This window comes from Papilio machaon, chromosome 1 (assembly GCF_912999745.1).
Source record: "Papilio machaon chromosome 1, ilPapMach1.1, whole genome shotgun sequence".
Classification (NCBI taxonomy): Eukaryota; Metazoa; Arthropoda; class Insecta; order Lepidoptera; family Papilionidae; genus Papilio; species Papilio machaon.
The window spans coordinates 6,839,512-6,851,688 of NC_059986.1; the positions used below are offsets into that span (position 1 = coordinate 6,839,512).

The 12,177-nt window shown below is 36.1% G+C and overlaps 2 protein-coding genes across 4 annotated transcripts in view; one reads left to right on the top strand and one right to left on the bottom strand.

Moving 5' to 3' along the window:
- The window catches only part of LOC106719977, a 136,702-nt gene that overhangs the window by 55,008 nt on the left and 69,517 nt on the right, over nt 1-12,177 (bottom strand). For 2 of the 3 annotated variants that reach the window (XM_014514474.2, XM_014514473.2), the window contains 2 exons: nt 9,127-9,177; nt 109-167 (listed from right to left, as the gene is read on the bottom strand). The gene's annotated coding sequence lies outside the window, so the exon portion shown is untranslated. The remainder of the gene's footprint in view (nt 1-108; nt 168-9,126; nt 9,178-12,177) is intronic. The other variant, XM_014514475.2, reaches the window with a different exon arrangement.
- On the top strand, nt 3,818-4,857 carry LOC106719978. The gene is made up of 2 exons (XM_014514476.2): nt 3,818-4,079; nt 4,232-4,857. The coding sequence occupies exons 1-2, from the start codon at nt 3,908-3,910 to the stop codon at nt 4,714-4,716; spliced, it is 657 nt and encodes a 218-aa protein (XP_014369962.2). The 5' UTR covers nt 3,818-3,907; the 3' UTR covers nt 4,717-4,857.

A 12,177-nucleotide genomic window follows, 5' to 3' on the forward strand; every position in this document is an offset into this window, starting at 1 on the left:
ATTGTAAAATATTTTCCCCTACAGTGACATAGTGATAAAATTAGTCTGGTGAAGCAGTTTTTTTTATTGACTATGCTTTTTATTCGACGATTAATTAAATAAACTTACCTGGACGTGAGATCCGGAGGTCGGTACAGTTGGTTTATAATTTGGCTCATTCCAAATACCTGCAACAAATTCACGGCTCAATTGCAGCAAAGGAAATATTAACGTTGTTTGTTGTTGTATTAAACAACATACAAATGCGACAAATAGCATAAAGTTCACCAATTGCGAATATTTCATATATAAGCTATTTATAAATTAAAACATTTTTAAAACAATTCGGAAAGTTTGCGAAAAATCAGCGCTGTGGAAAGTTTTAAAATTTCACTCATCTTTCAACCGAATGAATACATTTTGTTTTATTATGCCGCGATAAAAGAACATGAAAATATTTATTTCAAAGTTTATTACGTTCGTTTTACTGCGCAACAGTATTATTGTAATATTTGGCCCATATTGGTTGTAACTCAGTCACTTCCGTCTTATTTATGGAGTGATAAATATTGATAAGTTACGATTTCTTTTTACACTGCAATGAATTACATAATATTGATTAGATTACTATATAAATATGATATACGAACAATACTTTATAATGACTCCTATATTCATTTTACTAAGTAGTAGTTAACTAATACACTAATCAGCGTCATCCCTTAGGTTACTATCTAAAACTGCACCCACATGTAACGGAATAATGGTAGCCATCTAAAAGTTAGTGTATTTTTTTTTTTTTTTTTTTTTTTTTTTTTATATAGGAGAAGGGGGCAAACGAGCAACGGACCGAGAATTATTTGATCCGACGCCCATGGACATCCGCAACGCCAGAAGAATCGCAGATGCGTTGCCGGCCTTTAAGGAAGGTATACGCTCTTTTCTTGAAGGTCCCTAAGTCGTAACTGTTTGGAAATACCGCCGAGGACAGAGTATTCCACAACGCGGCTGTGCGAGGTAAAAAGTTTCGTGAAAACCTCGTCGTTGTGGAATGCCACCCATCGAGATGGTAGCGATGAAATTTGGCGCTCTGTCGACTCGTGCGATGACGGAACTCGGCGGCAGGTATGGTTCCAAACAATTCTTCGGAACACTCCCCGTGGTAAAGGCGGTAGAAGATACAAAGGGAACTGACGTCCCTTCGCAAAGCCAGTGAGTCAAGCCAGTCGGTAAGACCCCGGTCATTGACGATTCGAGTGGCACGTCGTTGCACGCGGTCAAAAGGAAGAAGCTGGTATTTAGGAGCTCCAGCCCAGAGATGCGAGCAGTATTCCATATGTGGCCGAACCTGCGCTTTGTATAACTGTAAGCGATGGGCTGGCGTGAAATACTGCTTCGCTCTCCCTAGGACACCAAGCTTCTTAGAGGCCAGCTTGGCCTTCCCTTCCAGATGACCACGGAATTGGACGTCACTCGATATGTCAACGCCGAGGATACGAATGTTGGCTGAGGCAACCAGGGGAGTGTCCTCAAAGCTAAGGTTGACGACAAAGGGTTCTTTTTTGGCGGAAAACGCGCAAACTTGTGTCTTTTTGGGGTTGAATTCGACAAGGTTTTGTCGTCCCCAATCAGAGATATTACCCAGAAGGGTCTCCAGTTCGGACACAAGTTTATTCCGGTACTCGATGACGCTATCCCGAGAAACATTAGCTCGGGCCGTGTACAAAGCGTCGCCCGTACTATCGTCTGCATAACAATGGACGTTACTATAATGTAACAAGTCATTGATATGCAGAAGAAAGAGAGTGGGCGACAGTACACAGCCCTGTGGGACGCCAGCATTAATTGGTTTAGGGTCTGAGCATGCACCGTCTACAACGACTCTGATGATGATGTATACTTTGCATTGTGTTTTGATTTAAAAATATATATATTTTAATTCATACTTTCTTACTTATTAATATAAACTTGAACTATAAAACTTGGGTTAAGTTAAATTATAATATTTCCATGCGATGTTTCATTCATTCATTCATAAGAAACATAACAAATTGTCAAGAAAATAAACATAACATTAACGATAATTTATTAAGATTATCCATGCGATTTTCTTACCGTTTGCTTAGCTTTGCTTATAAATTTTATTTAGTCTATAATGGACCCAGGTGTTTCGTTCGATCGCAGCTTACGCCGCGCTAACACGAATATCGATGGACAAGGTGACCTGTTTTATATCGCTTCACGGAGCAATCTTTAGAAGCCGCAACTGAACGTGTCAATACACTCTGCCAGGCATCCACAAAGTCATTGGTAACCTTATGCAAGGGTTTTACGTAACCTCTAATAAGCTCATGTCCCTAACGATGCTAAAGCCGTCCTTTAATTTGGGCTTTAGTCTACCGCGGTGGCCCAGTGCGAATTGATAGACTTCACACACATGTTGGAATTTCTTAGCAGACATATGTGCAGTTTTTCGCATGGCGATTCCTTTTACCGTATGAACGTCCGATAAATGTCCTTATGAAATTTTAAAAACACATTGGTAGGTGGCGGAAATCGAACCTAGACCTTCTAGGTTACTCTATATTAGTCCAGAGCTCAGACAGAAGTATCAAAACTTTACGATCATTCCGACTACCAGGAACACCTGTAGCTACAGTAAAAGCTTTATAACTTAAGAATCATGTCGTGACGAATGTTACGGAATTCCGATGTTTCGAGCCTATAAATCTCTCCCAAAAGGAAATTTACTTGAATTTATCTTTTCACTTGTCTTTTCCATAAAGTTTTTGTATATTTCATCGTTTTGTACATTGTAAAAGGAAAGAAGGAAAAAGGAAATGAAAGAAAGCTAGAAATCAGGTAGACATGTAAAAATATAGGACACTTTACTGGCACAATTGTGACGTCAACATTTAAGAAGTTGTACCTACAAAGAAAATAGAAAGTAAAGCGAAGTAGTAACAGTAATAAAATATTAAAGAGGCGCAAATTATTACGCCGGCGCCACCGACTGGCACAAAGGGAATGAACATTTCACTGCTTTAAATTGTGAATTAATGTTAAGTTATGATTGAAAATGGAAACCAACGCAATGATTTACAACGGGAAAAGGACAAAGACATTGATGGCCAGCGTCTTATATTGTGGAATATAAATTTAAATCAGAATCATCTGTCGCTGTATAGATATTTTTAAGTTTGTATAGTAGGTACCAATGAAGTGTAAAAAACAAAGCTTCATCCATAATGTGCATTATTCACAATATGTGATGAAATTGTGGCAGCATTTACGTACGGGTGAACGAACGGACAATTTTATTACGTATGTTCGCATAACTAAATTACGCCGCACGTAATGGCTACAGAAACCTAAATAGCGGAAGTATTAGAACGAGTACCGACAGCAAGCAACCGACCTCATGAATGAGAACGCTTTTATCTAATTTGCGTTTATTTACTTTTATTGCTAAACTTCTTTTGTTTTACAAAGTTTACCTGTTACTTTCTCTAACCTCTGCATGTTTATGGCGCACTAAAAGGTATAGAAAAAAAAATATTTAGATACAATTTGTTATATCTTGAAACAGGATAAAATTCATTTAGATAGCGTACAGCTGTTTTACGGCCATATCTCATTAAGATGCCATGGCATTGCTAATCAAAACTCATGATTGTTTTGCACCGAACCAAATCCTTTCTCGCGTGGCGCAGCTTGGCGTCGACGCCAATGTGGCGCTGTGCGGCGTTGCCAGTCCGAACGGCCCGTTGTCCTTGTATTGGCGTCGCCGCCACACTTCTGTCTGTGTGGTGGCGCTTCCAAGTAAATTCACGAGTTCTAAAGCACAGCTATCTCATTCGCCCATTCGGCCGCCAGCTGCGATGCCAGTCGCGCGTCCTATCTACATCTATTAGCACTAAACTTTAAAATGACGTTCGACACCGAAAGATTTATAACCGAAATTGAAAATAGACCTGCAATATGGGATACATCATCAGATGAATATTCTAACCGCCATTTGAAGAAAAAGAGTTGGGAAGAAGTTGTACAAATATTTAAAGAAAAGGACGGCATGACTAAACAAGAAAAAAAATATATGGGTAAGTTTCATACTTTAATTACTTGTAACTTTATATTGTTTTACCAATGAAATATCGCCTTCTCAAATTCCTTTGCAAAAACCTTGCAAAAGCGTGATAATCGTGCTTGGTCATAAGTCAATTGTTTTTACGCGTATATTTATATTTTCCAGGAGATGTATTACAAAAAAAGTGGAAAAGTATTCGTGGTTGCTTTATGAGGGAAATTGCGAGACAAAAAGCGGTAAGGTCAGGAAATGGTGTTGGACCCCGTAAAAGCGAATACATATACTTTAAACAACTTAAGTTTTTAAAAAAAGTAATGATCACAAGACAATCCACTCAACCATCCGAAATCGAAGAGGAACATTCTCAAAACGATTTGGATATTGATCAATCTAGACCACAACAACAACATATAAACAAAGGGATTAATTCTGAGTCTGGAAATGATCCACTCCAAGAGTTCTTATATAAACCACTAGAACAAAGAGACAGTTATGATTTTGCAGAACAAGACGAGGATAAAATGTTTCTGTTGTCACTTGTATCCACACTTAAAAAAGTACCAGAACATAAAAAGATAGCGACAAAAATAAGAATGATGTCTTTACTTGAGGAAGCAACGCAGACCACCTCGCATACTTATTATGAATAGTCCCAAAATCATTAATTTATTCCAGAACTATCCGCCTCAACATTTACATAAATACCATCCTGGTTATTTAACTTGTCATGGAGCAACCGACTCCAGAAGATTATCATTCGGCATTACTTGTACAACATCTACGATCAATGAGCCAGAAATTATTTCATCTGTTTTATGTCAATAAAGTTTAATTAATACTATATTTAAAATGTTTTACTTACTTTAAGGTCTGCTACTAAGTCACAAATAGTGATTGTTCCGGACTTAGATAATAGATAGTCATAATACAGTGTCTTATTTATTAAGTTAAATTGTTTTTACCTAAAGTGAGTATTTCATCAAGTCATAGTACAGAAAACTTTCTGGCGTAGCCGCCATGGCATCCTAATGAAATATGTTCCTTAAAGTTAATCCATTAATTTACAAGGATATAAAAGGAGGGAAAACTAAGCGCATCTTAGATAAGGAGAAAAATACCACAGGTTTAAAATACTATTGCTGTAGTATATACTAAAGCATATGTAAAACTATTGTCTCTCTAAGTTCCGTCTTCATGAAACTCTTTAATGTATCTACGCCCAAATAGAACAAAAGACCAACAGTTTTCACTCGCTTGGTTGTCGACTTAAAAAAACAAAGAATTCACATCAAAGGGCCAACTTGTGTTAACCTAAAAATGAAATAACCGCTTTTTTAAGAAAATATAAACAAAAGATTAGTTTGGTCGCAGCCGGAAGAAATGGGTTACTATTCTAATAATGTTGAAATATAAGTAGTGGACAGATCTTTGATCAAAAGTATTATTTCTACCAAATTTATTATCTCTCATTTGTCAAAGAGAATAAAAAGTTTTTTTTATATCGTAGGGTTGCAAACAAGCGTGCGGCCACCGAAATAGCAAAATGACCACTGCTACTAATTTTAACGAACTTATTTCAGTTGCGTCGATGGAGGAGGGGACGCACAGAAAGACAATATTGCCCCTTCTTATGCATTCACTCCTCCGTCAAATCCACTCGCCTTTCCCATCATTTCCTTACAAGAGTGGGTGGGAAGGGAAAAAGGACTAAAATTAGGCCTCCGGCATCATACTCATCACACGAAACGAAGAATAATTTCCACTTCCGGTCGACCCGGCCAATTCGTACAACAGATTTTGTTGTTGCTGGCGGTACCACTGTTATAGAATTAAAACATGTTAAGTGCTTCAACAGTAAAAACCCCAAATGGAAATAAGTACCTACTGGGATGTTAAGCCATGTGATCCGTCTGACCTATTATTGTAATTGGACATGTAAATGAATATAGTGTGATAATATTGACGTTCATTAGTGTACCATCCTAAATAAGGATGAGGGAATTGCAGTGCAAATGTGACATAGTTATAGCAAGTCTGTAATCCTCTCAGCGCTCCACATCGTATGCCCCAGTTAGCCAATAGCCGACAATGGAGAGAGCCATTAGAGTCGGTCATGTGTTAACAAGTTTAGTTGGTATTAGTTGACCCGATGGAGAGTAAAAATGGTAAATGCAATGTAGGAAACAGGTCATGCACCGCGCCTCAATGCGCGCGGATACCTCTGTTATTGTTGGGGGATGTATTAAATACATGAGAATAATACAGAAGAATACAAGAGATACATTCATTTTAAATTAAAAAAGTAAAATATTATGAATGACTCAATTTAATTAATATTCTACATAATTAATTATTTTCAAAGTTCAGTATTGTATGAATAAAATTTTAAGAAAGTTTGCAATTTTTAAGTTCTTGTTCTAAGTGATGATGCAATTTGGAGAAGGAATTAACTCATATTTACCTGACCGCCAAAGGGTTTTTTTTAGTCGAGAAGATGTCTATAAGAGGTTGATAATTGCCAACAGAGTTGTATTATGTGATGTATTTTAAATAACAAGTTTTACGCAAAATGTATCAGATAATAAAATAAGCGTAATGCTGTTAGTAAATATGATATTGCAATTATTTAATTATGTCGATAATATTCGAAAACGTAATGAAAATGATATCGCGGACGTGTGAAGCGTGATGACAACATCGTGCACGTATTTAATTTTAAATTTTATATTAAAACTCAGGTCATGTCGGAATCACAATTTGCTGTTTTTTATCGATATTAATTCAAACGATTTTTTTCATAATAAATATATCTCAATTATAGAAAATAACAAAATTTTGCTGTAAAATAATGAATCAATTAAATAATCCGAAAAACAATTAGTTTTATTTTGAGTATTTTTTATGCATATTTGCATTTATAAAATAACTAGCTGTCACCCGCGACTACGTCCGCGCGGAATTAAAAACAAAAGTAATAAGTGTGTTTTTCCAGACTATGTTCTACATCAGTGTCAAATTTAATCAAGATCCGTTGAGCCGTTTTGGAGATACCTTCAAACAAACATCCATCCATCCATCTAAACATTCGCATTTATAATATTAGTAAGAAATTGTCGGATTACCTAATTACAGACATAATGAGTTGTTTCGCTGTTACTGTTAATGGGTCGTGGCGTCAACATTTTTATGGTAAGCCGCTTTACTAGTCATGAAAAAGCCTCTTTAATGTGAGGAATAATATCCGCGTCGGTGTAATTTCGGTTTTCACTGCGAAAAGATTTACACTAAAACATATTGTCATCGCAGTCTTTACAGTGGGGATAAGAGAGACGACAGTATGTATTTATATGACTGTTTCGGCAGTGGAAACCCACTGTTAGCGCACTTTATACGGGACGTCTTAAGCTTGAGCTCGCCGCTCGTTTAATCACAATGGGGTTAATGCGTAGTGTTTTGCACCCAGTTAACTAATCACACTCAGCTCCGTACGTTAAGAATTTAAAATAATCTTGTGCTCGTAATTTACAAGATTGTGTCCCTAACAATTAAATCTTCTCATTTATTTGAAACTAGCTGCCGCCCGCGAATCTGTCCGCGCGGCATTTAAAAAAAAACGTAATAAGTAGCCTATGTGTTCTTCCAGACTATGTTTTACATCTGTGCCAATTTTGATCAAGATCAGTTAAGTCGTTTCGGAGATACCTCCAAACTCCACTCTCGGATCCATCCATCCATCTAAACATTCGCATTTATAATATTAGTACGATTGCGTTTTTTAAATACATATTTATATTATATTGATGAGCAGGTGTACAGGTGAATAAAGCTCTGGACTAATTTGATAACATTTTGTATCCAGAAAAATTGAACTTTGGAGCAAGAATCGATAGCAACAGGTAATTATGCTATGCTGATGCACTAGAAACTGTCTAAAAGGACACGTTAAACCTCTAAGCGCTGCATGTTCTTCTAATGTGGTTGATGTTTAATGGCCTCTTTAAAATATAAATATCCTATCGTAATAGATACTCTTTTTCAATCCGATAAAAATAAAAATTTATAATATCCTAAAAATAACCAAATGTATGTTAATAACTACAATAAACAGCTGCTGTTAATTTCAGAAATATTACTATAATGTATTTGACGAACTAAAAACAGAAATTATAAGCGCGCTGTCAACTCGTAAGCTCTTGAGATTGTCCCCGGCTTTTAAAATCCAACGGGACAACTGCTATCTCTGTCTCGACGGAGGATCTAAGTGTCTCGTAAGAAATTTCAATAAAACGCCAACTAATCTGTTTCAAACTAATTTAATTTGAAGCAGACACTTTACTATCAGATTGTATTTTGTATTTTTCACACTACTTGAAATAATGAAACTTATAATACAGTTTTATACAATAGTTTATGTACCTTTTTGTAAAGTGTTTACAAGAGCGTCAAGTTAATTACGATAAGTCTTAGAATGTTAACATCCATAACTACAGCTGCCATCGATCACTGCAAAATGATTTTTAATGCAAAAGTGTTCAACTACTTCATGATAATAGAATATCATAATCTAACTAAAGCTCTTTCAAAGTAGCTTTGAAGTCGAACAAGCTGGTGCGTTCAGTTACGTTCGAAATATTATTCCTCTGAGAGAAGTTAAAAGCTTATAAAAGCTTTTCGACTTGGAAATGCACGAAGTGAAATGTTGGTGAATTTTAATAATGAGCCGTGTTTAGGAAGTGGCGGTTGGAGGCTTGAGGCCTGAGCTTCTTATCGGCGTTCGACCGTCGCCTGCACCGCCGCCGCAATCAGATTTGCTGGTTCGCTGGCTCTCAACAGCCCGGAAATAAATATCTCAAATTCTACCTCTTGTGGAAAGACACAACTTCATTTTAATAACAATTCACTAGACAATATTTATGCGAATACAGAACTGAAATTATTAAGTTTAGAAAACTTAAACTTATTTGTCTAACTAGACACAATACAACATGTTAACATACTGTCTAAAGTTGGTACTCGAAAATAAATGCCATATTTTAAATAATTTAAAAACTGTTTCTTACCATCTGGTGTGATGTAGCAAACAAGCTTTTGGAAGCTTTGTCAAATCTGATCTGGAACAAAAAAATACAATTTACATTACAGATATTTAAATCGAAAGAAGAAGAAAATTAAATCTAATGAATGTGTATACGCAAATGCAAATAGGTGCACTTTAAGAGCGCTAAAGAATATTTTATGAATAATATTCAAAATATACAAACAAGACATTTTTACGCAAAATAAACTAACGCTTGACCACTAGGAATTATTCGACGCATTTGATATGCAAATTTAACCTGGGATTAATGTTTTTAACAGACGTACGAGTAATTAGCAAATGAAAATGGAAACTCTAGCGAACAATAGGGTACATTGTTTACGAAAGCAGAAAAGCTTTGTTTGAACAAACGTTATCTCTGATTCGATTAAAGCGATTGAAATATTTAATTTATTCATTCCATTAATTACGTAAAATCGAATATCATGATATTGTTTTGCATTGGATTTTCCCACTATCTTCTAACTTTCTTGTTTATATATTTTACGACTAAGTTTTAAATACAGGCAAACTTAATAAATTGATTTTTTTTTTGTTTTGAGTTTCATTCTCTGGCTTGCAGTTCTTTAAACATATTTAATAATTATTTTTTCCTAATATTTAATTCGGAAGCTTTAAGTTTAAGATCTTATAAAGTGTATGTAGATAAGAGTATTTAGAAGAACCCTTTTTTAATAAACTCAAGTATACGCCGTAATTTACGGAGATAAGAGAAAGCTATACGTTAAATTTAATAAACCGTCAATAAGCTCAACGCCGAAATGAAAATCAACATATTGCTGAAATGATTTGGCGTCGACACTCGCGTCCTCCTCACGGCGCAGTTGAATCGTAATGAGGCAGATATAAGAGTGTACCTGATAGATATGTAGTATGTATTATAATATTCGAACTTGATAGATGCTCGTAGTAAGCTGCAAGAGCATCTCTTCATGTAAGGTTGCAAAATAGTACCACTGCAGGAAAAGGAAAGCGGGTGCAAGGTGCATAGGTGCCCCCACCATTTCACATTTCTTTAGATCGTGCCGATACCTAAAAGTGTGTTATGCGCAGCGTCTGGTTCTGAGCCGCAGTAAAGTTTGGTTGGTACTGTAACCCATAGACCCGCGTCGACACAGCTCCGTGTCGTATTTACAACGCTATAAAGACCTGATACTTCATATGTCTGAGATGTTTTTTTTCAAGAGAAACACTTACAAAAGGACAGGTAATTTAATTTTTAAATTGTTCTTATTAAGAATCTGAACATTTATCAATAGATAGTTTTATTACAGTATTTTTCCACCAAGTGCAATGACTCGATTTAGTTATATATCTGTATAAATATAACAATTTATATAGTTAAATATTATACGTTTCAAAACGCCCCCGTCAGCGAGCCATTTCTATCATTACTGAAGTGGTAATCCTGCTCAAATGGTACATTGAAAATGCAGTTAAAAAGCCCATTTTGGGAGTCAAGGAAAGTTATTCGAGGGGCGGAGGTGGGAGTAGTATTGTACGATCTGAGACATCAAAAGGCCTGTATCAAAGAGGAGTGTCGCCTCATACAGGGAAATGCGTCGAGACGCCCCTCCCTCCAATATTAGGAGGGTCTGATGTCTAATTTAAATTTCGCCGTCGATGTAGGACGAAAATACGCGTTATGCGCCATTATTGATTTTGAACGTTGCGAGACGATTTTGGGATTCCCCGATGTTCTGTAGGTGCTTTATAAAAAAGTAATGTATTGCACTTATTAAAATAACTTCCGACGATACATTACTTCCAACTTTAATTATTTAATCATAAGTAGTTGTGCGACTAACTCTACCTTATGACATTCCAAAGAACACGTATCGAAAGACATGTTGCTCGGCAAAATCAGTTTAGCCATTTAGGGAGCAGGAGATCACAATTTTATTGACATACTAACAAATTAGCATACATAATATACTAACGTACCCGAGGTATTTTTACCCTCTTGTCAGTCGTGAAATAATACGAATCTTATGGGTCCTTTAAAGCATTATCCAACAGGCTATACTAGCGTCAGATTTACGTCAGCATTCTGTCAAGCCACAGACACGGTGGGTTGAAAGACATTTTCGTAGATCAGCGAATTGCGAAAGTTTACTTTTATATAAATAATAAATATGCTAGCTGTCGTCCGCCATTCCGTTCGCGTGCAGTTAAAAAATTTAATAAGTAACCTATGTGTTCTTCCAGACTATGTTCAACATCTGTTCTTATCACTTAGGGGTATGAAAAATAGATAGTAGCCGATTCTCAGACCTACTGAATATGCATATAAAATTTCATTAATAACGGTCAATCCGTTTCGGAGGAGTATGGTAACTACATTGTGATACGAGAATTTTACATATAAGATATCATCTTATACCCCAACTGGTAAAGCACATACAGATTCACGTTGAAAATGGTAACTTATTTTTAATTTCATCATCATCATCAGCTCACTATACGTCCCCACCAAGGGGCACGGAGTCTACCCCAATTTAGGGGTGACTAGGCCATAGTCAACCACGCTGGCCCAGTGCGGTTTGGTTGACTTCACAAATATCACTGAATTTCTTCTCAGAAATGTGCTGGTTGCATCACGATGATTTCCTTTACCGTAAGAACGTCGGATAAATGTACATATGTAGATCGAAAAGCGAAGAACACATTGGTACATGGCGGGATTCGAACCCAGTACTTGCAAATTGCAAATCAAGTGCTTAACCCGTGAGCCACCGACGCCGATTTTTAATTCGGAGTGAACTAATATTTCTTCTAGATTCATAAATTAAGCTTTAAAAAAGTAATAATGAAGACTTAATGTATTTATCGACATTTGGGTTCATTTAGTTTAATGTTATTTTTAAAATGCTATCGTAAAAACGAATTTAATTATAATAAACAAAGAACCATTAACTATGACCGAGGGAAAACCAGCATTCGCAAAAAAATCTAATGGAAGAATTTTACTCGAAAGCTTTCATGTACAAGAAGGTGAGTATAAAAGAAATTA

Coding starts and splice junctions, on each gene's coding strand:
- LOC106719978 (XM_014514476.2), top strand. CDS start 3,908: ATGACGTTCGACACCGAAAGATTTATAACCGAAATTGAAAATAGACCT. Junction 4,080..4,231: donor ACAAGAAAAAAAATATATGG/GTAAGTTTCATA, acceptor TATATTTTCCAG/GAGATGTATTACAAAAAAAG.